Genomic DNA, 27,631 nt, shown 5'->3' on the forward strand with positions numbered 1-27,631 from the left:
CTCAGGCCGTCTCTCGCCACTCACACACACAGGTGGCTACAACTGGAAAATGGCCTATACTTCTCTCATTGATGTCCACAGGCAGACTCTGCAGTTGCCTGGTTTAAAATAGAACATGGGTTAGTTTACCAAGGTCTGTATCTGGTTTTCCAGAATGGCTAAGGCATGAAACAGAAGCATAGGTGCAATTCGGGATGCCAACCACGTTGGCTGGTTCTCTTTTAGGTCCTATGACTCCAGGGGAAGAGGGAGGGCTACACTAGCAGATAGCTTCCCACAAAAATTAATAGGGCGGTCCTTGGATCAGCTTTCCAGTGTGGAGGTTGGGTCTTTACTTGCTGCCCACACAGACCTCTTCATACATGGAGTTCTAGTGACTGCGTAGTTGTTCTGAAAAACAATTCATTGGGTGAACATTGGTGGTGGAGTTCCTGAGTTCTAGCATCTGTGCTGTTCAAGTGTAGCAGTCATCAAACTGGAGTCTGATCTGATGGTGCTGATGCCCTGGGAACAGTCTGTGAAGGAAATTTCATTCTGCCTTAAAAGGTGGGAAATATGCTCTCAACTATTCTTGGATTTAACCATAGATGCTATAAGGGAAATGGGGGGGAAAAAAAGCCAACAACTAAGAACCTAGAGCCACTTGTCCCAAACATCACTGATAATTCATTGGATTGCCTATCACTTAGATGATCAGTTGATTTTAAAACATATGAGAGTTGTGTCTAAACACCTTGTTTGGCGTGAATAATTTACCACTAATAGGAAGCAGCTAAAGACTGTAAAACATGTCACCTGCGGCCTGCTCTGCAGCTGTGTGCTATGTGTTTAATAAAAGCCTTAAATTAACTCTACCTGACATGAAAATTACTGAGCTGGGTTTGGTCTTTTTTTTTTTTTTTTTTTTTTAAGATTTTGTTTATTTATGGGATGCCTGGGTAGCTCAGTGGTTGAGTGTCTGCCTTTGGCTCAGGGTGTAATCCCGGGGTCCTGGGATTGAGTCCCGCATCAGGCTCCCTGCAGGGAGCTGCTTCTTCTGCCTATGTCTTTGCCTCTCTCTCTCTCTCTGTGTCTCTCATGAATTTTTATTTATGAGAGAGAGGCAGAGGGGGAAGCAGGCTTCCTGTAGGGAGCTTCTTCTTCTGCCTATGTCTTTGCCCCCCCCACCCCCCCCCCCCTCTCTGTCTCTCATGAATTTTTATTTATGAAAGAGAGGCAGAGGGGGAAGCAGGCTCCCTGCAGGGATTACACCCTGAGCCAAAGGCAGACACTCAACCACTGAGCTATCCAGGTGTCCTGGATTTGGTCTGTGTTAAGGAGAAAGTAACATACACTTTGCAGCATATTCTAGTTAGGTCAGTGGTCACCCAGCATGCCAAAGCAACACCTGGACAGTGTTTTCGTTTGCAACTATACTTGTTTTTTGGTGTGGGTAGGGGGTGTCGGGGGGTGAGTCAAATGAACAAGTGACTAAAGCATTTTGAGTGAAGTAAAATGATGAACTACCTCAGAAGATAGAATTTATGATAGATTTTTATTTAATTGAGGTATAATTTGCATACAGGGAAATACACATGTCTTATGTGTAAAGTTTACAATTTTTAATGAGTATGTCTGACTGCATATTTCCCCTTCACACAACTGTTCTGATTCTCTGGCCATAGTTAGTTCTGTCTGGAGAGAGAGCTGGTAATAGTTTTTAAATGGAAAAAAAAAAGAAAACACCAAATATGTTTTCAACATTTGCTACTTGAACTCCACAGGCTTTTTCATTTTGTTTTGCCCAGCCATGTCATAATGAATTGAAAACTGTGATTAACTGGGTACCGTAGTTGACAGCCATGAACTGTGACTCAGAACTGCTTTAACCTTAAAGCAGTTGTAATGCACTTGGATCCTTTCAGGGAACTCTGGCCAGGATGGTAGAAGGCTTCATTTTGTGATGTCCTGGCTTCTCACTGCTGGCAGGTCTCTTTGAATGTCTTCTTTGGAAAGCCTGGCCCCTGGTTTGAAGATTGTGAGCTGGATGGTGATAAGAACTCCATATTCCACGATGTTGATGGCTCTGTGACAGGATACAAGGATGCTTATGTGGGAAGAATTGACAACTACCTGATTCGCCACCCAAGCTGTGTAAACATTACCAAATGGAATGCAGTGGTCTGCAGCGGGAGCTATGCCCAGGTAGGCCAGAATGCATTATGATGCCTGATTCCGAACCAGCTCCTAACAGCTCTCCTTCCATGAGGAGTACTCTTCTGCTCTTCAGCATGATTGATACTTTCCAATGCATGATTTGTCTTTAGGAAAAAAGAAAAAAAAATGTATTAGGAATCATGGACTCCTAGAGTTTTATTTAAAGTTCTCCTGCTCCAAACCAATTAAACAAATAGAAAGTGGTAGGACAATTTGCCCTGGGTTACTTATGGTTGGGATGTAGTTGGGGTGAGACCCCTATTTCCTAAGTCTTAGGTGTTTCTTGCCATGCTACAGCTGTGCCCACTGAGAGGGAGACTTATTCTTTGCTTCCAGGGTCATAATCTCTACTAAATTAGGGAATTAGAGGGATAAAGATTGGGGGGAGTTTCTTGGCTTATTTTAAAGGAATATTAGCTTCTTTGTTGTGGGACTTCTCGTTCCCATAAGGAAAAAAAATGTTATTCTTGTCTGAGTTCTGGGAAAGACAAGGAAAAAAATGGGGAATTAAATCTAGTGGAGAAGAAAAGAATGTGATTTAAAATGTAATTTCTTTTTTCCTTTCATTTTATTCTTTTTAAGATTCTTTATTTATGAGAGACAGAGACATAGGCAGAGGGAGAAGCAGGTTGTCTTTGGGGAGCCTGATGCGACTCGATCCCAGGACCCCAGGATCACACCCTGAGCCAAAGGCAAACACAACGACTGAGCCACCCAGGCGCCTCTCATGTTATTCTTATCAGAATTGTCTGCCAAAACTAAGATAAACTATCAAAATTATTAGAAATGTGTTCATTGACCCTGTGGATTTTCTACGTATTCAAGAATGTGAACCTAATCCTCCTAGCTTACAAAGCAGAGTAGTAATTCAATTTTTTGTTGGAGGAAGGAGAAGGAAGTAAGTCATCCAGTACTTCCTAAGAGGTTCTGGGAATGGTAGGACCACAGGTCAGAAATGTTCTCTGAGGCTTTGGGAAGTGGGCTGGTAGCCCAGATCTGCAGTCCATTGTTACTTAGGTAATATATACAACTGTATGTTTTTAGGTGAAAGGTAGAAGCACTTGGATCTCAAGATAGAATAATAATTGGCTATTTATAAATATATTTTAAGCTCTTTGCTAACCCAAGGTTTAAAGGGGCTCAGGAAGAAAGGTGGAAATATAAGGAGAATTAAGGTTACATGTGTCACCTCATATCCTTCCTTGGTTTGGAAGAAGGCAAGAGATTAATCAGTCTATCTCCTGTTATATATTACATAGAAGCTATTATATATAATCTGTTATATAGCAACCTAGTTTGAAAATATTATTTTAACTTCTATTTTTATATCTATTTTCTATTTATATAACCTAAATAGTAAATATAGGTTAAACTAACGTATTTTAAAAATTCAATATGTATGTGTTGTAACTGTAATATTGTCTATAGCATAGTAGTACTAATAAATATATACATTTAAAGGAAGACAATTGGTAGTCCTAAGATATATATTTCCTATCTTTATTTTAAATCTTTAAGTGGGATCTATAAGGAAGAGTATTATTATATTAAAAGAGTCAAACATGAATGAGACTTAGGGAGCTTGTCTGGCGCACAGGTTGTATAATTGAAGAATTAATATAAACAAAATTATAGAAATAACAGGAAGAGGGACGGCTGGGTGACTCAGCGGTTGAGCGTCTGCCTTTGGCTCAGGGCGTGATCCCAGGGTCTGGGGATCGAGTCTTGCATGGGGCTCCCCACAAGGATCCTGCTTCTCCCTCCGCCTGTGTCTCTGTCTCTGTCTCTCTCATGAATAAATCTTAAAAAAAAAAAAAAAAGAAATGACAGAAAGAAATACTGTGAATTAAATGTAGTATTTGGCAAATGTTTTAATCTTTCTGGAGAATTCTGTTATAGGAGACTGATTTGTTTTAGGAAATTGTTCTGAGGTTCATTTTTGGAGGATGCATTTGGGGAAGGTTTTGTTTTGGCACAGAAAGGGGCTCAAATACCAGTGGAATAAATTCAGGATTTTCAAATTTGTCCTGTTTAATATATGTTTTCAGTTTTTGCAAAGTTCCTTATAACCTTTTGTTTTTGAATGAGTGAAAAATGACTTCTTGGGCTGATGTAGGTCATGGAAAATTGAAAGCCAAACCTCTAAGATATTTCAATTTTCCAGCTCTTATTTTAGAAGAAAGGCTTTCAGATTCAGATTTGACTGGAGGGTATCAGTTTTCACATTGATTTACAGATTTTTTGTATGTGTGTTCTTCAGATTGAGGTATTTCTTTGACAAGCTATATAAGCCGCAAAGGTTTTATATTCTGATGAATAAGCTGGCCTGTGGTGGTGGAAGAGATGATGAAGATCTTGGCTAGCAGAATGCTTGGTCTGTTTTTACCATTTCAGTTTAAGTAGGCTTCGTTTTAAGTATAATTTAGGATGAAGTTGGCTAAATGAGTAGTCTGGCTCAGATTACAGAACCTCTGTTCTGGAAGTAGAGGCACTGGCCTTTGTGCTGGAAATGTTTGCTAAGTTTATCTAAACTTTCATTCTCTCTTCTTTAATTCTTTTTTTTTTTAAGATTTTAACACGTTTTTAATTTTTTTTTCAGATTTTTATTATATATATAGAGAGAGCGTGCACATGAGTGGGGGTGGGGGGAGGGGGGCAGAGGGAAAGGGAGAAGCAGACTCCCTGCTGAGCAGAGAGCTGGATGTTGGGACTCCATCCCAGGACCCCAGGATCATGACCTGAGCTGAAAGTAGTCAATTAACCAATTGAGCCACCCAGGCGCCCTTTAAGTTTTTAATTTTAATTCCAGTATAGTTAACTAAAGTGTTGATTGGTTTTAGATGGACAATATAGCAATTCAACAATTCTACACAGGATTCAGTGCTCATTACGATGAGTGTCCTCTTTAATTCCCATCACCTATTTTACCCATCTTCCCCTACACCCTCTCCTCTGGTAACCACCTGTGGGCTCTCTGTAGTGGAGTCTTCTTCCCTTTAATTGTTAATTGCTTTTAAGGTTTATGTGCAGACATGGAGCACTCAGAACCTGACTATGACCATCACGCGAGATGAGTATCCCTCCTACCCTATGGTGCTCCGGGGCATCAACCAGAAGGCTACCTTTCCCCAGTACCAGCCTGTGATCATGCTGGAGAAGGGCTATACCATCCACTGGAATGGACCAGCACCCAGGACTGCTTTTCTATACCTCATAAACTTCAACAAGTAGGTCTCTATTACTGTTATTTCAAATAGTTGAGCAAGTACCAATTTCACAGAGACAAATTATAACACTGCTTTTGTAGCAAGTAAAGAATGCCAACTTCGTGTGCTTTGTTCTTCTTAGGTGGAGGCTGTATATTTTTGTTGATGGAATTAAGCAATTTTACAGATTGAATCCTGTCATTTTAGAAACATTTCTTTTTGTCTATGGTCGAGGTATTGTGTGCAGAAAGCCATTCACAGTAGGTTTTAAAATCGCCTGCTGAATACTTTAATTCCCCATATCTGAGATGGGAAGTTTTTTCTGGTGTTCCAGCTGAGCACTTGGTTATCTAGACGATGAAAACATTTTTGAGGCCAAGTTTAGACCTGCCAGAAGAGAGTGGCATGATTGATAAGTAATGTCAACTACAGGCAAGCAGTGGACAAGTTGTGGCATGAATGCCAGGTCTTGCAGCCCCTGCCTGAAAAGTTCTTTCTTCCGTCCCTTCTCTATTTCATTGGTCTGTCCTAGTCATATCACTTTCAGTCAAAGGCTTCATTTTTACATGAATTTATTCAAGTGTTTTCTGTATGCCAGCTGATCTAAAGATGAACAAGAAAAGTACCTGCCTTTCGGGAGCTCATATTATCCAGGTAGAAAAAAATTTTAAGTAAATTGACAAGCTGATGCTATTGTGAGTGGACAAAGGATAGAGCAGTAATGCTGCCTGTCGGGGCTGGGCCAGGCTGCACGGAGAAGGTGGTACCAAGTGATCAGTCTTGTTACAAAAGCAATACCATTGGGAAAGGGCTGGTTCTGGTCAGGGACTGATGAGTTGAGTGTGATAGGAGCATGGGCTGCATCAGGGGAAGTGATAGACACTGGCAAAGTGGATGAGACTATTTTGGAAGGCAGAGGTAACCTATCTAGTTGTGTGTGATGGTGAATCCAAGGGATTCCCATGAAAACTGCTCAGATAGGTACTGTAAAAATTTAAATGGTCTGTTCATCTAGCTGGTCATAAGGCTCTGACTTGTAAAACTCTCTTAAAACACCCACTTGAAATTAACAGAGGTGGGCATAGAACATGTAAGAACTTAGCTCTAGGAGCAGGGTCCCCAAATCGCCTGTCCCCACCAAATTACCTAGATAACCTTCAAACCATCCTGAAAATCTACGAATTCGGCCTGAGATGTAAAGAGAGAACAGCTGGAATGCTACAGTGAGAAGAGTCCGCGCTTCTATCAAGGTAGGAAGACGGGGAAAAAGAAATAAAGAAACAAAAGGCCTCCGAGGGGGAGGGGCCCCGCGAGGAGCCGGGCTGAGGCCGGGGCGAGTGTCCCCAGGACAGGAGAGCCCCGTCCCGGAGAAGCAGGAGCTGCACCAACCTTCCCGGGCGGGCGGAAAGGGGCTCTCAGGGAGTTGGAGCAGGACCCAGGAGAGCGGGGATGCCCTCGGGCTCCCGGGGACACTAACAGACACCTGCGCCCCGGGGAGTGCTCCGAGCTCCCTAAGGGCTGCAGCGCGCACGGCGGGGCCGGAGCAGCTCGGAGGGGCTCGGGAGCGGCTCCGCGGAGGGGGCTGCGGGGCGGGAGCGCGAATCCCACAGCGCAGACCCCGGAGCACAGGGCGCCGGGACACAGCCCAGGATCCGGCCTCCCCCGGGACAGGCAGAGGCCGGGAGGGCCCAGGACAGCAAGGACGCTCCTGCCCCGAGCTGAGCACATCAGCGGCCCCGCCCCGGAGCCTCCAGGCCCAGCGGAGGGAGAGCCGAGAGCCGAGAGCCCCGAGCCCCGTAGTTCCTGCGGAGGCTGAATCCAGGCTTCCAGAGTTGCCATAGCATCTGCGGCTGTTCCTCCTGGGGCCCAACGGGGTAAACAACCCCCGCTGAGCCCTGCAGCAGGCAGGGGCAGAGCAGCTCCCCAAGTGCTAACACCTGAGAATCAGCACAGCAGGCTCCTCCCCCAGAAGACCAGCTGGACGGACCAGTGATACTCCCCCGTGTTCCAATACAACTTGTTTTTGGCCACTCTGCACTGAGCAAAATGACTAGAAGGAAAACCTCAACTCAAAAGAAAGAATCAGAAACAGCCCTCTCTCCCACAGGGTTACAAAATCTGGATTACACTTCAATGTCAGAAAGCCAATTCAGAAGCACCATTATACAGCTACTGGTGGCTCTAGAAAAAAGCATTAAGGACTCACGAGACTTCATGACTGCAGAATTTAGATCCAATCAGGCAGAAATTAAAAATCAATTGAATGAGATGCAATCCAAACTAGAAGTCCTAACGACGAGGGTTAACGAGGTGGAAGAACGAGTGAGTGACATAGAAGACAAGTTAATGGCAAAGAGGGAAACTGAGGAAAAAAGCGACAATCAATTAAGGGACCATGAAGACAGATTAAGGCAAATAAATGACAGTCTAAGGAAGAAAAACCTACGTTTAATTGGGGTTCCCGAGGGCGCCGAAAGGGCCAGAGGGCCAGAATATGTATTTGAACAAATCCTAGCTGAAAACTTTCCCGATCTGGGAAGGGAAACAGGCATTCAGATCCAGGAAATAGAGAGATCCCCCCCTAAAATCAATAAAAACCGTTCAACACCTCGACATTTAATAGTGAAGCTTGCAAATTCCAAAGATAAAGAGAAGATCCTTAAAGCAGCAAGAGACAAGAAGTCCCTGACTTTCATGGGGAGGAATATTAGGGTAACAGCAGACCTCTCCACAGAGACCTGGCAGGCCAGAAAGGGCTGGCAGGATATATTCAGGGTCCTAAATGAGAAGAACATGCAACCAAGAATACTCTATCCAGCAAGGCTCTCATTCAAAATGGAAGGAGAGATAAAGAGCTTCCAAGACAGGCAGGAACTGAAAGAATATGTGACCTCCAAACCAGCTCTGCAAGAAATTTTAAGGGGGACTCTTAAAACTCCCCTTTAAGAAGAAGTTCAGTGGAACAATCCACAAAAACAAGGACTAAATAGATACCATGATGACACTAAACTCATATCTGTCAATAGTAACTCTGAACGTGAATGGGCTTCAGACTGGATAAAAAAGCAGGACCCATCTATTTGCTGTCTACAAGAGACTCATTTTAGACAGAAGGACACCTACAACCTGAAAATAAAAGGTTGGAGAACCATTTACCATTCAAATGGTTCTCAAAATATACCCTAAAAACTATAGAACACTTCTGAAAGAAATTGAGGAAGACACAAAGAGATGGAAAAATATTCCATGCTCATGGATTGGCAGAATTAATATTGTGAAAATGTCAATGTTACCCAGGGCAATTTACACGTATAATGCAATCCCTATCAAAATACCATGGACTTTCTTCAGAGACTTAGAACAAATCATTTTAAGATTTGTGTGGAATCAGAAAAGACCCCAAACAGCCAGGGGAATTTTAAAAAAGAAAACCGTATCTGGGGGCATCACAATGCCAGATTTCAGGTTGTACTACAAAGCTGTGTTCATCAAGACAGTGTGGTACTGGCACAAAAACAGACACATAGATCAATGGAACAGAACAGAGAACCCAGAAGTGGACCCTGAACTTTATGGTCAACTAATATACGATAAAGGAGGAAAGACGATCCACTGGAAGAAAGACAGTCTCTTTAATAAATGGTGCTGGGAAAATTGGACATCCACATGCAGAAGAATGAAACTAGACCACTCTCTTGCACCATACACAAAGATAAACTCAAAATAGATGAAAGATCTAAATGTGAGACAAGATTCCATCAAAATCCCAGAGGAGAACTCAGGCAACACCCTTTTTGAACTTGGCCACAGTAACCGGAGAAGGACAAACAGTGTATGTTCTCATTCATTTGGGGAATATGAATAATAGTGAAAGGGAATATAAGGGAAGGGAGAAGAAATGTGTGAGAAATATCAGAAAGGGAGACAGAACATAAAGACTTCTAACTCTGGGAAATGAACTAGGGGTGGTGGAGGGGGAGGAGGGCGGGGGGTGGGGGGAATGGGAGACGGGCACTGAGGGGTACACTTGACTGGATGAGCACTGGGTGTTATTCTGTATGTTGGTAAATAAAAATTAATTTATAAAAAAAAAAAAAAGAACTTAGCTCTAAGTAGATCACTTCCAAGGATCTGTGAATATCAGTGGATGCCCTTATTCTGAGAGGTTAGGGCCCTAGCACCTACTCTAACCTGGACCGTTACTGTATTCCTCCAATACTTGCTGCTGTGTCTCTTTGCCTTTGCTGGAGAATCACACCCTTACCTACGGAGTCAACCAAGGAGAAACCCCAGGACTCATCAATGACTCTCCTTTTCCTTCATCCTGTCCCATCAGTGGCCAAACCCTATTGGTCCTATCTCCTTAGGGGTCTTTAAATCTCTCCACTTCTTTCTACCCTTACTGCTTGTGGCCGAGTGCAAGCCATCATCATCTCTTGCCTGGGTCCTACGTGATCTCCCCACCTCTGATCCTTACTTCACAGTGTATCCAGGGTGAGGTTTCTAGAAGCCAGTCTGGTATTATCAGTCCCAGGAGTGAGGTGCGGAGAAGGCAGTGAAAGAAATAAGCAATGGTCAGAGAGGACCAAGAAGAAATGTCAGAGTGATCAGTAACCCAAGGATTTATATATGGCAGGTTATGAGTTTGAGGTGAGATATTACAACTGAGTGGTATGCAGGGTTCTATAAGGATCCCCTGTAACTTTTGAACAAATACTGAGCAAGTAAGTAAAAATCTTTTAAAGTGAAAAAAGGCAGAAACCCAGAAAGTTTCAAAAATCTGTGTGGGCTTTTGAAATTCAGTCAGACTTTCCTTGCTTAAGTAGTTCAGGGTTTGTAAAAATTACATCATGGGCAGAGGCAGGGGGAAGAGATGGACAATTTTTTTCCCCAAACTTAATTGTGATTATAGAGAGGTCATAGATTTGGTCGTAGTGCCACTTCTACAAGTAACCCTTTAAAAACAATGAAAGTTCTGCTTGTTCATTAAACAAAATAAGAAAATATAGAAAAAAATAAATTTTTTTTAAAAAAGATTTTATTTATTTATTCATGAGACACACACAAAGCGAGAGACAGGCAGAGACACAGGCAGAGGGAGAAGCAGGCTCCATGCAGGGAGCCCGACGTGGGACTCGATCCAGGGTCTCCAGTATCACACCCTGGGCTGAAGGCGGTGCTAAACCACTGAGGCACCCAGGCTGCCCAGAAAAAAATAAAATTGAAATAATCTATAATTCCTCTAATCAAAGTGAGGCATTAAAAAGATATTTTCTTCTTCTTTTCACCCTTGTGTGTTTTCTGATTATATAGATATGCCACAATTTATTTGACTGTCCCTTCTATGGAAGGTACCTTCCATGAACACTTAGCTTGATTTTTTTTTTTTTCTGCCAGCCCTTCCTATACTCTTATACCCCTTTCTGCTATTATAAATGATACTGCATAGAGCATCTTTCCATATACATGTTTGGTGGACATTTCTAGTCATTCATTAGTGGGGATTACTGGTAAAACATGCATGAATAATTTTAAGGCCTTGTGACATATTTTTAAAAAACTTTGTGGAAGAGGGGTGGTAATTGTATAACCTTGTGAATGTACTTAATGCCAACGAACTGTGGAGTTAAAAATGGATAAAAAGGTAAATTTTGTGTATGTATACTTTATGAAACTTTAAAAATGCTCCCAACAGCAAATGATTTAAAAAGGAGAAATGTTTTTAATGGTTTCCAGAAAGTGTTGATTCTATATCTAAAGTCAGGATATGGGGTATCTGGGTAGCTCAGATTTTTAAGCATCTACCTTTGGCTCAGGTCATGGTCTTAGGGTCCTGGGATTGAGCCTCGCATCAGGCTCCCTGCTCAGCGGAAAAAGTCCCTGCTTTTCCCTCTCCCCATGTCCCTCCTCCTGCTTGTGCTCTCTCTCTCTCTTTCTCTCAAATGAATAAGTTTTTTAAAAAAATCTTAAAATAAAGACAGGATGTTATGTAAGGAAAAAAAAAACCCACAGCAATTTGGTAATATGCATTAAAAGCTTTGAAAATATCCAGCAGTTTTACCACAAAGTGTTTATCCTACTGCAAAAATAAAAAGAAAAATATATTTATGAACAAAAAAATTCTTTGAAGGGACCCTGGCTGGCTCAGTCAGTAGAGTACGTGACTCCTGATCTCAGGGGTGTGAATTTGAGCTCCAGATTGGCTGTAGAGATTACTTAAAAAATAAATCAATAAAATAAAAAAAAATTCTTTGGGAAGATTTTACCAGTGTCACTCACACTGTTGGGCTATTAGTGTTTCTTCCATTTTTGTATATGCCATTCCCAGCCATCTCACTTGATTTTATGATCCTCTTGCAGTGTCTAAAGTACATTTTTTCCAACTTCTGTTCACATTCTCTGAAATCCTGTTGAGACCAAGCCACTTTTGTAAGCCAGACAATTGTAAATATATTGGCGGAGGGACGCCTGGGTGGCTCAATGGTTAAGCGTCTGCCTTCGGCTCAGGGCGTGATCCTGGAGACCCGAGATCAAGTTCCACATCGGGCTCCCTGCATGGAGCCTGCTTCTTTCTCTGCTTGTGTCTCTGCTGCTCTCTGTGTGTGTCTCTCATGAATAAATAAATAAAATATATATATATTTTTAAAGAGAAGTTTGGGGGAACATATAGAAGCGGGGGATTTTGAAGGAAGAGAAAAATCCTGGCTGAAATTTACATACGCTATAGTACTCAAAGTATATAGGCTCAAGTGTGAATTCATTGTTTTATTGTCTCTCCTTTATAGGAATGACTGGATTCGAGTTGGCCTCTGCTATCCATCAAACACAAGTTTTCAGGTTACCTTTGGCTTTTTACAGCGCCATAATGGCTCATTATCCAAAATGGAAGAATATGAGCCTGTGCATTCATTGGAAGAATTGCAGAGGAAGCAGTCTGAGAGGAAATTCTATTTTGACTCCAGCACGGGGTAATTGGGTGCAACCAGTGAATGAGAATTATTGCCATTTTTCTTTAATGGTGAAATTACTAGTTCTTCAGCCTAACTAAGAATAGGTTGTGATGGGATGGCTGTTTAGAAGATCAGCTGATGTGGGTAATTCTCTGTTCATCACTATTAGAGGTTTAGAGACGTAGAATGACTCGTAATTATAGTTGGCAGCAGGAATCGAATGAAGATGTTTGCCATGTACCTATTAAGGCAATTTGGAGAGAGATTATCCTTGTCAATGAAGAACCAGTAGGCCCAATTGAAAATTAAAATAATTTTTTTTCTATGACCATCCTTAAAATGATTATTTACATGTGATATAGTTAATATTTCAGGGAAAGCTCATTGTTACCCCCTCCCTTTAAGGTGATCCCTCAAGCTGACCTTGACTTAAAAAAAAAAAAAAAAAACCAAACCACTGTGTAACCATGGCATATTTGCTTTCAACTTTCTCTAGGCTGCGTCTTTCCACTTTTTAATTCTAATCCTGTTCACCCGGGGTCCTGTTGGCTTTGTCTGCTTTTATCCAGTTACAGTCTCTCAGCCTTTGGGTGATGGTAGGCTCAATCTCCTCTATTCTTCCAGCAAATAGCATGCTCCTCCAGTATCCATTTCTTAAGCTGACATTCCTTTCACATGCCATCGTCTAGGTACTGTAAAGATACTGATGTAAATAAGACCCATTTCTTCTGCAAATTCGCAGTCCATTGAGGGATGTAGGCTTCTAAGGCAAGTGATTAGAGAGCTAGAGGTTTCAAAGCTGTAATTCCTACAGTGGAATATTCATTGCGCCTTTTGAGGTACCTGGAAGCTCAGCCTAGGGTGATCCGTGACATCCCAAGGGGGTGACACGGGGGCTAACTCCTGCGGAATGGGTAGGAGGAGATAGTAGAAGAAAGGGGGAATGTGTCCCCAGGAGCGGTGTAGATAGATGCATGAAGGCATGGAAGAACATGGCATGGCATGTTTGGGGAAAGACAGTGGTTCAGAATGGGGAGAAGGGTGGCAGGTTTGAGGCTTGAGGTTGGGGTTCAGTCGAGGGTCTCATTAGTTTTTGAATAAGATGCAGCTCCTTTGCCCTCCAGGGCTCCTCCAGCAGCCTGTGTGACCAGCTCAAATCTTTTCTTACTGTAATTGTCACTGATTTTCAATTTCTAGTAAGACTTAAAACAACCTGCTTGGACTTTTACTCTACAGATGACAGAATGTCCACATTCCCCGTTTGCTTTTCCACAAAAATAAATTGAACACCCAAATTTGTGAGGATGGTCTGGGGATCATGAATGATTAGCTGGGAAATAATTTTTTTCATTCTGCTGTTTTTTAGAATCCATTGGCCTTCAAGGCTTTAATTCTTTTTAATTCTGTTTGTTTTGATGATTTTTAATTATTTAATATCAAAAGGCCCAGGCCTAACCACGTCCCTCTTATCCCTTCTCATTCCTTCCTTTATGTATGTTAAAGTATTGATGTTAGGACAGTGGCTTACTTTTACTCCTAACTGTAACTTCCCATTGTTCATTGACTTCATATTAAAATATGAATTCTTGATCTATAGTAATCAATCACATTTGATCAAATGCTTTATAATCTTGACTTCCTTTGGTTCAGAAAGACTACGTTTGCTGACAGATGTTGGACTCTTGCCTGGAAGTTACTTTTACATTCATCTTGGCAGCAGGAGGATAATTCAGAGTGGGCGGGTCTGTTCTTTTCCCTTGATGTTGGCCAAAGTACAGACAGAAGGACTTCAGGCCCATCTGCTCTTAGTAAACATCACAGCAATTGATGTGAGACCATATCTTGGCCTCAGTCAAGCAAGTCACAGTTGCTATTTTTATGAATTTCAAATGTATGCCTTAAACGAAAATGATTTAAAACAAAACAAAACAAAAAAAAACCCACACACTAATTTATGAAATCCCAAACTCAACACAAGTCTAAAAATTTCCAAGGAAGTTTTGAAACAAACCAAAGTCCATCCTCCCAAATTACCTATTGAAGTAATTCACTCCAGAAATTAACTTTGATATGCTCCAGAACAGCTGAATCGGGTTATCAAAATATTTTCTGAAAGCAGTATGGCATTTGACTTAGGACCCTAGGAGGATAGAAAGGAAAGAGGAACAGCTTTATTAGTTTTAGAATTTGTTTTCTTTTAAGGAAAAGTTACTTTATTAGAGAAATAGCCCTTTGGGCTGTGAGCCAATGTGAGGAATTTTGTGAGTTTATGGGAGTCCGTCTAACATCCCATGGATTGATTTGTTTCCATTCAGGTTGCTGTTTTTGTATCTCAAAGCCAAAAGCCACAGGGATGGCCACAGTTACTGTTCATCTCAGGGATGCGAAAGAGTCAAGATCCAGGCAGCAACAGACTCAAAAGATATCAGTAACTGCATGGCCAGAGCGTACCCCCAGTATTACAGGAAGCCGTCGGCACTCAAGCGCATGCCATCTGTGCTCACCCGGCTCTGTCAAGGCTGTGGAACCCGCCAGGTAATTGAGGAAGAGGGGACGACTGTGGGTAGGAGAAAGAATCAAAAGCACTTTTTAATTTTGTTTGTTTGTTTGTTTTGGCAATGGGAACATTTTTCTTTGAAACATCTGTATTGCCAAGTTACAAATACTGCATGATTTCTCCTAAATTTTGGCCCCTTCTAGAATCTGATAGTCATAAGAAGCAAACTAGTCCAAATTTGTGATAAAAGTATCTTATCTCTGTGATACATAAGTTAATCCTGGATGACTATAGACTTCTTGGCCTTCATCTTTTTTCTCTTCCCCTCCAGGGTGATTCTGTTAGGATATTATTGCCTTTGGGTTTATATGTCAGTGATGTACCACAAATGCTTTGTTTTGTTGAGGACTATAAAATTTCTCTTCCAAAAATGCAACTCATATATGGGTGGCTCAGTTGGTTAAGTGCATGACTCTTGATTTTGGCTCAGGTCATGATCTCAGGGTCCTGGGATGGAGCCTTGAGTCAGGCTCCATACTCAGCAGGGAGTCTGCTTGAGGTTCTCTCTCTCTTTCCCTCTGCCCCTCCTCCACTAAAAATAAATAAATATTTTTTAAAAATGCAACATATGAAAATTGTCCCCCTCCCTTTTAAAGTGGAAAGCTACCGTTAAGTTTGAAGCATGTGCTGTTATATTTACCTGTAATTAAAAGTACAGACTAACTGTGTGGCTAGAAGTGAAGTGTTTCTCCTGACATAGTCTTAATTATAAAGTCTCCCTCCAGATCTTAAGAAAACGTGTCAATGAAAATAAATCCAAAATATGAGCTCAAATTGGGCATGGGGTTTTCAAAGGATGTCAGGCCAACTCTAAGTGAAAAAGAAATATAGAGTAAATGCTGCTCTAATTTATATTTAACCTTTACACAAACAAATATGGGTTAAGCGAAATGGTTCTCAAAGTGTGGTCCCAGACCAACAGCATCAACATCACCTGGGAACTCATGAACTATTAGAATTTTTGGCTCCACGCCAGTCCTACTGAATCAAAAATGTTTCTCATTTGTTTTTGCCTATTGGTGGCAGTAAGAGCAGGAAGAGGAACATGAATTTATTTCTTCTGTTAGGATACATAAGCATTTTTTCAGTGGCAGTTCACTATCCACAGTTTCAGTTTTTTGTATCCCTGTGCCATTCTGTTTTCCAACTCAACTAAAACCAACCCACCAACCCACCAGTCAACCATCCCATCCACCAACCAAGCCAACCATGTACATGAAGAAATTTATATAGATCCTTGCATGTTCCATGTAATATCTTAACTATTAAAGTGATAAAGTGATACTTATTTATTATTTTATTTATTTTTATTTTCTGGGGAAGAGGGATTCTATGTCCAGCACAGAGCCTATTGTTTGGGGTTTGGTCTCACAACCCTTGAGATTGTGACCTGAGCTGAAATCAAGGATCAGATGCTTAACCAACTTAGCCACCCAAGTGCCCCCTAACGTGATGCTTTTAGATAATCTTTGTGGGGCAGTAAATTCTCCATCCTAATTCTTAAGCTGAATTTGCTAAAATTACAGAGACGATTATGTAATTTGTTATAATAATTGTAACATTATAATTTATAAAAATACTCATCATTGGAAATATCCTAAGCCTATCTTTTTAAATGGTTCCATACTTGAATGTTTAGCATTTCTTGTTTTTTTGGTGCTTGAAACATGGATCAGAATTTATTTTTTAAAAAATGTATTGATTACTGACTGGGCACAGTTGCAAAGTACTTGAGGCATTTGGGAACCTCACTTTTACTTGGAAATTGGGAAAAGGAGTGAGTTTGTTTTAAATACCAAAAACAAACACATGTATGTGAGGAGTAAGTAGGAAAGTTCACACAAACTTTTGACTCCAAATCTGAGATTCAAAGAAACATCTGAGCTTTTGAATGATGATTGCTTGCCCTTGGAATGAAGTTGTTGACATCCATTCATGAGGATATGTACTTTAAGTGCTGAATTGTGTGAGTTAGGCCTGCTTTTTTTTTTTTTTAAGATTTTATTTATTTATTCATGAGAGACACAGAAAGAGAAGCAGAGACATAGGCAGAGGGAGAAGCAGGCTCCATGCAGGGAGCCTGATGTGGGACTTGATCCCGGATCACGCCCTGGGCCCAAGGCAGATGCTCAACCACTGAGCCACCCAGCGATCCCCTAGGCCTGCTTTTGAATGAGCAAAAGGCCTTTATGGTGGAGGTGAAAGATGGAATGTGGGATTTGGAGGCTGGGAGTGATTTCAAGGAGTAGAAGGAAGCAAGGGAGGGAACAGCATATGCAAAGGCAGAGTGGTGGGAAAGGGGAGCATTTGGGGGAAAGCAGGTTTAGCTGCTCTGCCTGCAGAAGGTGGTAGAACAGTGGGATTAGGGGCCTCCATGTAAGGTGTGGATTGATTTGTGGGACACATTGCAAATCAGGTAGAGAAATTTAGCCTAGTGATGTAAAACCTGCTACAAGGTTTTGAACAGTGTAATCTTTGTCCTCTGTCCTTCTCTTAGTCTGGAGTGACTGAGTTCCAATTTAAGATAACTGGTCCGAAGAGGACCTGAAAAGGACAAAGATCTAAGTGTGAAGCACATTTAATTAGTCATTTGCGGAATTGATTTTAATAACAAGGTTACAGCTATTTGAGACTGGGATTATTCCAGAAAATGAGGAGCATACACTACTTGTGTTAAGTCTGAATCAAAAGGTGGAACTCTAGGACATCTGATCTATATAAAAAGTTCACAGGGAGGAAAAATCACCTTTGGGTTTGATATAATTGAGTTGATTTTGAGGCCCTTTTGAAGGAAGATGTGGTTGACATAAATATGGAACTTCTTCCCGGTGTAGGTGGTGTTTACTAGTGATCCTCATAAAAACTACCTCCCCGTGCAATTCCAGTCACCCAGTAAAGCCGAGACTCAGCGTGGAGACCTGTCTGTTATCTCTGTAAGTACCATCTGGAGTGTACCCTGCCTCAGTTTCTCACTTTTATTGTTTCATCCCAGTGACATGAATTATCTCTGGCAACAGTCACTTGGTGACAAGCAATATAATAGAGGTATAAATACCTCCCAAACATTTACATTTTTGAATAAGTTCAATCTATTAAGTCTTTTTTCTCACTAGATTGTGTTTATTGATGAATGTTAAAATTCATTCACGAAGTGTTAGTCATCTGTTCTAGGTGGGTTTATGGGAAGTGTAGGCCTGAGCCTCACTGTGAACACTTAGAATTTGGGCTAAAGACCATGCTAGCCAGTGGTAACCAGCTCTTGACATGAGATCTGTCCAAAATCAGGTTGACTTGAGTGCCATCATATAAAGAGCTCTTGGGGTGGCAGGTATCTAGCCATCTAATATCCAGCCTGGGCCTGGTCCTAGTCTCACGGGATCTCTTTATTTTTATTTCTTAAAAGACTTTATTTATTTGAGAGAAAGAGAGAGAGAAAGAGCACAAGCAGGGGGAAAGGGAGAAGCAGACTCCCAGCTGAGCAGGGACCCTGACATGAGGCTCGATCCCAGGACTCTGGGGTCATGACCTGAGCCAAAGGCAGATGCTTAAGCAGCTGAGCCACCCAGGTGCCGCTCGTGTGTAATCCTTAAAGAGCTCATTTTTTGTTTTGTTTTATTTTGTTTTTTGTTTTTTTATTTTTTTTGTAACTGAAATATAACTGATATCCAATACAGTATTAGTTTCAGGCATAACACATACTGATTTGACATCTATGCACATTATAAATTGCTCACCATGGTACATATAGTCACCATCTGTCACCAAAGTTATTACAACATTATTAATTCTGTTCCCTCTGCTCTACTTTCCCTCCCTGTGACTTATTTATTTAATAACTGGAAGTTTGTTCCTCCTAATCCCCTTCACCTGTTTGACCCATCCTCCAACCATAGGAGTTCAGTGTTTTAAAGTGGTGGGTAGTACAATCACAAAGCCACATGTATGGACAAAATTATATCTTACTCTTTTTTTTCTTTCCCAATTTCTTTTATTGTGTTAAAATATACATAAGATTCATTGTCTTAACCTTTTTTAAAAACAATATTTTATTTATTAACAAGAGACACACAGAGAAAGGCAGAGACATAGGCAGAGGGAGAAGTAGGCTGCATATGGGGACCCCAGGATCAGGACCTGAGCCAAAGACAGATGCTAAAGGACTGAGCCACCCAGGCATCCCCGTCTTAACCATTTCTAAGTGCATAGTTCAGTAGCATAAAGTACTTTCATATTGCTGTGGAAATATTACCACCATCCATTTCCAGGATTGAACTCTGAAATAAGAACTTTTTAACAACTCTGAATTAAAAGTATCTCTGTTTGGGGGTTGGGGGTGGGGGGTGTGAAATGAGATGTTATTGATCAATAGGCAAATAGTTTCAGATGAGTTATGATGAATAAGCTCTCCAGATCTGCTCTACAACGTTGTCCCTATAGTCAACAATTATGTATGGTACACTTAAACTTTGTTAAGCAGATGGATCTTGTGAGCACACACACACAAAATTAAAAAGAAAGAAAGAAAGAGAGAGAAAGAAAGAAGAAAGAGAAAGAAAGAAAGAAAGAAAGAAGAAAGAAAGAAAAAAGGATACCTCTATTTAAATGTAGCTCAAAGATTTCCCAACTATATATTATGTCTGTTGCCCTCTGTTAGCAACTGTTCATTTGGTAGTTTGTTCGTGATGTAATTTTTTTGGCATAAAATTTGTTACCTCAGCGTCTCAATACTGTTGGCTGCATGGAGAACCTGATCCCAGCCTGTAGACATGGTGTCTGGCAGGAGTCATTTGCTTAAGGAAAGCAAGTGGATACTGAGCCTCTCTGCTCTACTAACTTCACTAAGCAATTCAAGAAGATATTATTTTGCCCAAAAAATCTCAGGCAGGCTCTGTTCCAGTGTCTGAAGACACTTTTTTAACTCCATTGCTGCACACTGGGTGCTCGGGACCCCAGAAAATTTACAGAACCTTGTTTTACTGTACTTAACTCCAATATGTTACTCATGCATTGCCTAAAGAGTCTTTGCTAGGAATTGGCGTTTCTTTAGTCTTTTTTTTTTTTTTTAAGATTTTTATTTATTTATTCATGAGAGACACAGAGAGAGAGGCAGAGACACAGGCAGAGGGAGAAGCAGGCTCCATGCAGTCCCATGCCCGACATGGGACTGGATCCCGGGACTCCAGGATCACGACCTGGACCGAAGGCGGCGCTAAACCACTGAGCCACCTGGGCTGCCTGGCGTTTCTTTAGTCTTTATGGAAACTTTTGTATTTTCTTTAAGCAGTAGGTTTTAGCGGATTCTTTTCAAGAGAAGAGTTTAAATGTGTTGAGGATCATTATATATTTTTTCTCAAATTTCTCAGTTTTAAGTATTCAGATTTTTAAAAATAAAGAGAAGGAATATATCCATCCACCTGGGGTGGCTCAGTCAATTGGACCTCTGACTTCAGCTAAGGTCGTGATCTTGGGAGTCCTGGGATCGAGTCCTGCATTGGGCTCCCTGCTCAGTAGGGAATCTGTTTGTCCCTCTGCCCTTCCCTCCTTCTCACTTGTTCTTTATCTCTTTTTCTCTCAAATGAATAAATAAAACCTTTAAAAAATTTAAATATAAATTCCCCAAACAAGGACAAGTGTAGTGGTGATAGCATTTCTTCTTTATTAGCTTTTAGCATAGTTTATAATTGTACACATTTTATTATTTTTTTTTTTCAGGGAAAACCTCTTTTTTTTTTGGATCCCAGGGAGGGAGTGTATAGGAATGAAGCCCTTCAGGCTGCAGCGAGAGTCAGAGTCACACTGCTCAAGCGTGGGCTGCTGTGCCTTGCTCAGAGAACCAGTGCAAACAGTAAAGACCAATCAAGGCAGAGCTATGAGAAGGCTGGCAGAGTTCCAGGTGTTGGTGGAGAAAGAGTAACTGGATTCTGCAGTTTGAATCCTGGAACTATCATTTGATTCATGGGTTTAGAAGACAGAGGGAAGGGCTGGGAAGAGGAGTCATCCTGGAGACATGAAGTGGTGGTGACAGCAGACGTTTCTCTATTCTCAGGTCAATGGAACCGACTTTACCATCCAAAGTGCGGGTGTTCTTCTCCTTCTCGTGGATGCCTGCAGTGTTCCCTTCCGGTTGACGGAAAGAAAGGTCTTCTCTCTTGGTGACATCAGTCGCATGGAAGGGTATTTGAGAACAGGCATCCCTCCAAGGTAGGTGACGCTTGCTCGGTAAGAGGGACAAGCTGCCTGACCAGATGGTGCCTGGTTAACTCTGAGCTTTGGTTTGTCTTTCCACCCTTCTACCTCACGGGCCCTCAGGGCTGTTGAGAAGATGTTCATGCCTTCCTGCTCTCACACTGACGCCCATGTGGTCTAAACGGAATTATTACAGATCAGTGAAAGCCCGGATGTTAGAAGAGTTTACAAACGGTGGGAAGGCTCTTAGAAGGGCAATTGTTCGGTATTTTGGATCGTTTCTATCCCACATTTTAGTATTTGGTTGAGTACATGGCATCTAACTCACTCAGAAGGTTCATTACCAGTTTAAAGCAATTTTATAGACAGTATTACCTTTGTGGCCATCTGTACCACTGATAAGCCCTCAGACGGCATTGCACTGGGAATTCCCCTGATTTACATGGGAGTGACTAGAAAGGAGTCAATTGATTTTTAAGCAGACAGGTGTCTGTTCTCTTTTTTAAGAGCCCTGGCCTGATTGGTTTTGTTTTGTTCATCTCTGAAGAAGCATGCACATGAGCAAACCCTTTTTTTGGTGGTGGTGGATGACTGGGGAGACCTTACCTAGAAGAAGGGAGATGAATTCAGGCTCCTTTTCTGCCTCCCTTGGCTGTGCTGCAGACATAGATTTGCATGCAGTCCTTCATTTAGTGAAGTGACTAAGGGGAGGACATAAGCTTCCTGGAGGCTTAAGTCCTGTCTAGTTTTTGAATGCATCTTCAGTCATCTGATGACTTACACTTTTGACATATGACAGAGCCAGATTTCAGTTAAGTCCTATAAAGTCATTATAGTATTTGAGCATAATATTCGGTGTGCATGCATAGCTCTATCTTCTGCTTTAAGATACTTACAGGGAATTCATTTCTAAGGCCTCAATTTTCATTAAGGATTTCAAGATTTTTCCTAATGCTGAAAACATGTACTCAATTCACCTAAAACAACCCAGGGCATACAGCTCACCATAAATATTAGGATAACATGGCAGTCCTGTAAGGGACCCTATAGATTTAAGAGTTAAAACCAACTCATTAAAAAGTCAGTAGGTTGTTTCTAGAAAGGGGACCAAAGGAAGGCTTTTAAGATATGGGTAGTGCTCTGTTTATTCATCTGGGCCGGTTACATAACTGTGTTTAGCATGCAGAAATTCAGTGTGCTATACACTTAGTAATACTTTTCTGTATTTGTGTTGTATCTTAACAAAGTGTTAAGAGGTTATGGAGCAACTGCCAGTGACTTCTAAAGAGACTAGCCATGTGTTAGGGTGTGGGGGTAACTTGGGACCAGTAAAGTGATCTCACGTAAGTGATCCTGAGGAGGATCAGGCCTGTAGGGTTGCTATGGTCCAACATCTGTTCTGACTCTGAATGGTCACCACTGCTTTGGAGTGACATCAACCCGCCAAGACCCACATTCAGAAAATGAATAGTCATGGGTATATAAAAGTTGAAAAAAAGGATAGATTCTCTCTGTTCCTGGAGGGAAAATTAACATAAAAATGTCACTCTGCCTAAATTAATATATAAATTTGCCACATTTCCATTAGTGTCCTAATAGGTTACTTTTCTTTTGTCCTTGAATGTTGATACTGAAGTTCCTCTGGAAGAATGAATGTGGGAGAGTAATGGAGTATTTGTGAACAACTCAAAATAACACACGAGGCTTGTTTTATAAGATATTAAATCACGAGGACAGAGTAATTAAGCCAGCCTAGGGATCCCTGGGTGGCGCAGCGGTTTGGCGCTTGCCTTTGGCCCAGGGCGCGATCCTGGAGACCCGGGATCGAATCCCACATCGGGCTCCCGGTGCATGGAGCCTGCTTCTCCCTCTGCCTGTGTCTCTGCCTCTCTCTCTCTCTCTCTGTGTGACTATCATAAATAAATAAAAATTAAAAAAAAAGAACTTAAAAAAAAAAAAAAAGCCAGCCTAGCTTTGGCAGAGGAGAGAGAGAGATCAGGAGAAGAGAAAATCCACAGATTTAAGTATATGTGTTGATATGCTGCATAATAAACATGGAATTTAAACCAAACCATGGGATGCAATGCCTGGGTGGTTCAGCGGTTAAGCATCTGCCTTCGGCTCAGGGTGTGATCCCGGGGTCCTGGAATCGAGTCCCGCATCTACCTGTGTCTCTGCCTATATCTCTCCCTGTGTCTCATGAATAAGTGGATAAAATATTTTAAAAAAATAAACCAAACCATGGGACACAGATTTTATTTTATTTCTTCTGAAATAAAAGAATTGGCTGTTTATGCATTTATTTTATAAGTAGATAATAGGACACAAATAGATAAATAGAGCATCTGAAAACTAGCCTCCCTTATTAATATATTCCCTAAAAGAGCTGAGTCCCAATTCACCCACTGGGTCCACTTACCTAAATGACCTTTGCTTCCCCAACATTTTGTAATAGCAACCGAGTGTCCTGGGTGGGGCAGGGAGCTGGATCTTGTACCAGCAGGGGTGTGAAAAGCATCTGTTTTTTTTTTTTTTTTCTGTTTGTTTTTATTTCTGCTTTTATCTAATATTCCTATGCTATATTCAGTTCAGAAAGGTACTTAATTAATACTAGTTTATTGACATTTTCCATATTTTCCAATTTTCTAACTTCCACATACAGGTCAATTGTTCTGTTGAGCACAAGAGGAGAAATAAAGCATTTAAATATTTCAGATTCATTAGTACCTCTGGGATTAGCCAAACCAGCTCATCTTTATAACAAAGGTTTGTATTTGTCTTATTCTATGACGTTCTTATGAGTCCAGCCACATAAGCATTTTTATGGTGGAACATGGCTCCCGGACCATTCTCATGAGCTTATTTTGCTGGAGTGGTTATCATTAAGATAATTTTTCAATAAGGAAACATTATTTGAGGAAGTGTTTGGGGATGTGGTTTGTTATTTGGGGCAAGAGGTGGGTGGTAAGAGTTCATTGACTGACGTAAGAAAGCATACGCATTTTTTGGTGTTGTTTTATAGCTGTTTTTGTTTTGTTCACCTCCAGCTCACCTCACGCATTGTCTTGCCTAGAATGGGTAGATTTACAAATTGTACTTTTTTTTTTTTTTTTAAGGGAGTACCATATTTGTGGGATTCAGCGGAAACTTTAAACCATCCTGGGCTAAGCTGTTTACCAGTCCTGCTGGCCAGGGCCTCGGGCTGCTTGAACAGTTCATACCTTTGCAGCTGGAAGAATATGGTTGTCACAGAGCCAGCGCTGTCCGCAGGAGAGACCTGGAGATGTTAAAGCAGACTTCAAAAGCACATTAGGGACTCACTGTAACTTAAGTGCTGGGGGAAAAAAATGTGAACTAACTTATTTAATTTATGGCATTTTAAAATGACACTGTTAACCCAATGGAACCATTTTCCTGTTTGATACAGAGAGGGGACGAAAGAATTGAAAGCGATTTCTTGAATACCAGCTCCTGCACCTTCTAGTTGTACAAAGTGTTGACGAATTTATTTGTATTTGTTAGGCTGGTATATGCAGAGAGCATCTCTCCTGCCTCTCACCCTTCACCTTGTGTGTCGTAGTGACTGTAAGCAGTGCTTCACCTTTCGTCTAACAGGATGTCGTGGGGGGAGGTGGGAGTCAGCCCGAGTCCTTGAGGGGACCAGCTCTTGTAGCGCCTTGGATACTTGAAGTGTGATGCCCAGTTGTGTCATTGGCTTTGGGTCAGCAGTGGACTTGGGTGCCTGGCATGTTCGGTGATGCCTCAGGCCCTGGATTTGGGCCGGCCGCCTTTTGTGGATTGTATAGGATACTCAATGATGGAGGAGTTTTCAGTGGCAGCTCAGGCCCAGCTCATGCCCTTTTTTTGGCCTGGGCATGTGCTATTTTTATCCATTTGTACATTGATTCCTTCCAAGGGTTTAACTTTCAAACAGAAAGCATCCTGGGGCAAAGGGCTTTAGGGATTTGAAATCCCTTGAAACTGCACCCACTGGCAAAAATTTGATCTGCACCAAGGTCTGAAGTCGTCAGGACCATATTTGCAGCTTTACTCCTTAGCCTGTTTCGACTGTATATTTGTGTTTAAAATGCAGAGCTGAGCTAAATATTTACATTTTTTTTTAAAAGAAGAAGGCTGTTTTCCTGAACTGTAAACTTTTGTCGTTTCAGCTTACACAAAGGAAGTCTGTTCTTGGGGTTGCTCCTGCACCCGAGTTTTTGTTGTTTTTGCATGTGGATTTTTTTTAAGCTTTTCTGCTCACCGTCCTGCCAGGAAAATTGCAGAAAGCTTCATGATACCCCAAAATTTTGTACTCAGGGGGAGAAAAAAAGGGAAAGCCTTTTAAGGGCCAGAATTGTGAAGGGGATATTCAGAAACCATACTCTGTATAGAGGAGTTAGTCACTTGTAAATGAATTGTTAGAGCCAATTAAAAAAAAAAAAAAGTGCCGTGATGCCCTATTTCCCTTCCCACAGGGTGCATGCATGTCCTGTCAGTGAGAATTGCATGTGGCAGAAAGATTAGCTCCATGGCCAGGGATGTCCCCATATCAAGAGGGAAGGATGATCAGAAAATGCCTTTACCTTTTCCAAAACCTGCAGTACGTGGAGTATTTGAAGACATGGCGAGAGGGTAGGAAGTGAGTTCAGGCTGACTTGGCAGTGAATACAGACAAATTCGCTTTCCTCTACCAAGAGCAAAGGCTGAGGGCCTGGCCTTTTGTGTCCAAGAGAAACTGCAGAGCAGGTCTGAGACTTCTGTTACTTTACAAAATATGCTACCTCAAAATGCTACCGATAAACCATTCTAACTCTTAAGTGCCCTTGCTAGGGGCACGTGTCTTAAAGTTGAGGGTTGTGTTTTTTTTTTTTTTTTTTCTTTTGTATATGGATGAACGAGATCTTACCTATTAAATATGTTATTGGATCATGGTTCCTGAAGGTGATTAAAGTTTGTGTTTGTGTGTGTGTGTGTGTGTTTGTGTGTTTTATGACTTAAATATCTTTTGTGTGTGTTTTTTAGAGTTTGGTTCTTTAAAGATTTGGAGAGGATATGTAAGTTGTGAGGCACTCCGTTTTTCTGATTTGTATGCTAATTATCAGGGCCTAAGTTAAATAAAGAAAAATATGTGTGCATGTATTTTTTATAGATGTGTGTGACTCAATCAATGAATCAATGAATCAATCGATCATTTTTTCTTCCAGCTTCCAGCCGTGAAGAAGCTATTGGCAGAGATGAGGAAGGGAAACTGTCCACCAAATAGTTTTTGGAAACACTAAAGCTTCAGAAGGGCAGGGCTCACATTCTATATTGCAGAGGTTCTCAAGTCTGTCTACGCGTTGGAATTGCCTGGGAGCTTTAAAAAATACAAAGGCCTGGGCCCCACCTCCCCACCTCCATTCAGATTTAATTGGTGTGGGATGCAGCCTGGGTATTGGAATTTTTTTAAAGCTCCCTGGGTGATTCTAGCATGCAGCCAGGTTTAAAAACCACTGCACTAATATAATAGGTCCACTGTTTGACTCGAATCTGTAATTTCTTGTGACCCAAACAAAATTTCATTTATCTATTATTTTTATTTGCTGTTCCTATATTACAGCACTCCCAGCCCTAAACAGTGCCTCACTATTGTCTCCTTTTAAAGGAATTTTAAATATTGTTTTCCGTCCTTAATCGTCTCACATTGTTAAATTGGTAAACTAAGCTTTTAAGTACATTTCCGGCAATGGGGAGCTAGCAGTCTGTTTTATTTCTGTGGAGAAAATATATCCAAAGGTGATTTATAAGTTCGTAAGCATTTTCCATCAGGTGAGGCGATTGGCTGAGCTCCAGAAATGTGGCCGTCCACAAATCAGCCAGCTGATGAGAAACACAGGGCCTTCTCATATGTCAACAGACCGTGGGTTTTAAGTCTTTGCTGTAAGGTTCCTGCCTCTGCACCTGAGCCAGCATGCCACATACTCTCTTCAGGAGCTGGAGGAGAGTTTGCAAGAAGATGAAAGGCAGGCGCATGGTCTCAGGATGTGACTCCAGTGCAGTCGCTAAGCTCCGTGTCAGATGTGGAGATGGGGTGGGGGGAATATGACTTCTCTGTTTTCCAACTTCTTCAGAAGAGAACACATCCTCTTGCCTTTAAATGGATTACTTTGTTTTGAGGAGGGGCAGGCGATGAGGTGATGGAAGCTTGAATGCTTCAGATAACTAGGTGTTCGTTCTCTAAGAGATGAAGTAATGTTTGGAAAAGTCCAGTTGAAAGGCATTTTAATAAACAAGAATGCACTTAGTGAATTCAAGTGGGTTTTTTCCCCCTAATTGGTCCTTGTAGGTAAGTACATATGATCCCATCATGACCATGACACAAAGTTGGAGCTTACCCTCCAGAATTCTTTTTTTTTTAAGATTTTATTTATTTATTTATTTATTTATTTATTTATTTATTTATTTATTTATTTATTTATTTATTTATTTATTTATTTATGACACACACAGAGGCAGAGACACTGGCAGAGGGAGAAGCAGGCTCCATGCAGGGGGCC

At 41.3% G+C, this 27,631-nt stretch overlaps 1 protein-coding gene across 3 annotated transcripts in view; it reads left to right on the top strand.

Moving 5' to 3' along the window:
• The window catches only part of CEMIP2 (cell migration inducing hyaluronidase 2), an 81,271-nt gene extending 55,018 nt beyond the window's left edge, over positions 1–26,253 (top strand). For all 3 annotated transcript variants that reach the window (XM_055311069.1, XM_055311068.1, XM_055311070.1), the window contains exons 17-24: positions 1,969–2,184; positions 5,215–5,423; positions 12,188–12,370; positions 14,668–14,887; positions 17,744–17,842; positions 20,956–21,110; positions 23,758–23,861; positions 24,212–26,253. In XM_055311069.1, the coding sequence (XP_055167044.1) occupies positions 1,969–2,184; positions 5,215–5,423; positions 12,188–12,370; positions 14,668–14,887; positions 17,744–17,842; positions 20,956–21,110; positions 23,758–23,861; positions 24,212–24,408 (1,383 nt within the window). In that variant the 3' untranslated portion in view covers positions 24,409–26,253. The remainder of the gene's footprint in view (positions 1–1,968; positions 2,185–5,214; positions 5,424–12,187; positions 12,371–14,667; positions 14,888–17,743; positions 17,843–20,955; positions 21,111–23,757; positions 23,862–24,211) is intronic.
• The last annotated feature ends 1,378 nt before the right edge of the window (positions 26,254–27,631 follow it).

This window comes from Nyctereutes procyonoides, unplaced genomic scaffold (genome assembly GCF_905146905.1).
Source record: "Nyctereutes procyonoides isolate TBG_1078 unplaced genomic scaffold, NYPRO_anot_genome, whole genome shotgun sequence".
Taxonomy (NCBI): Eukaryota; Metazoa; Chordata; class Mammalia; order Carnivora; family Canidae; genus Nyctereutes; species Nyctereutes procyonoides.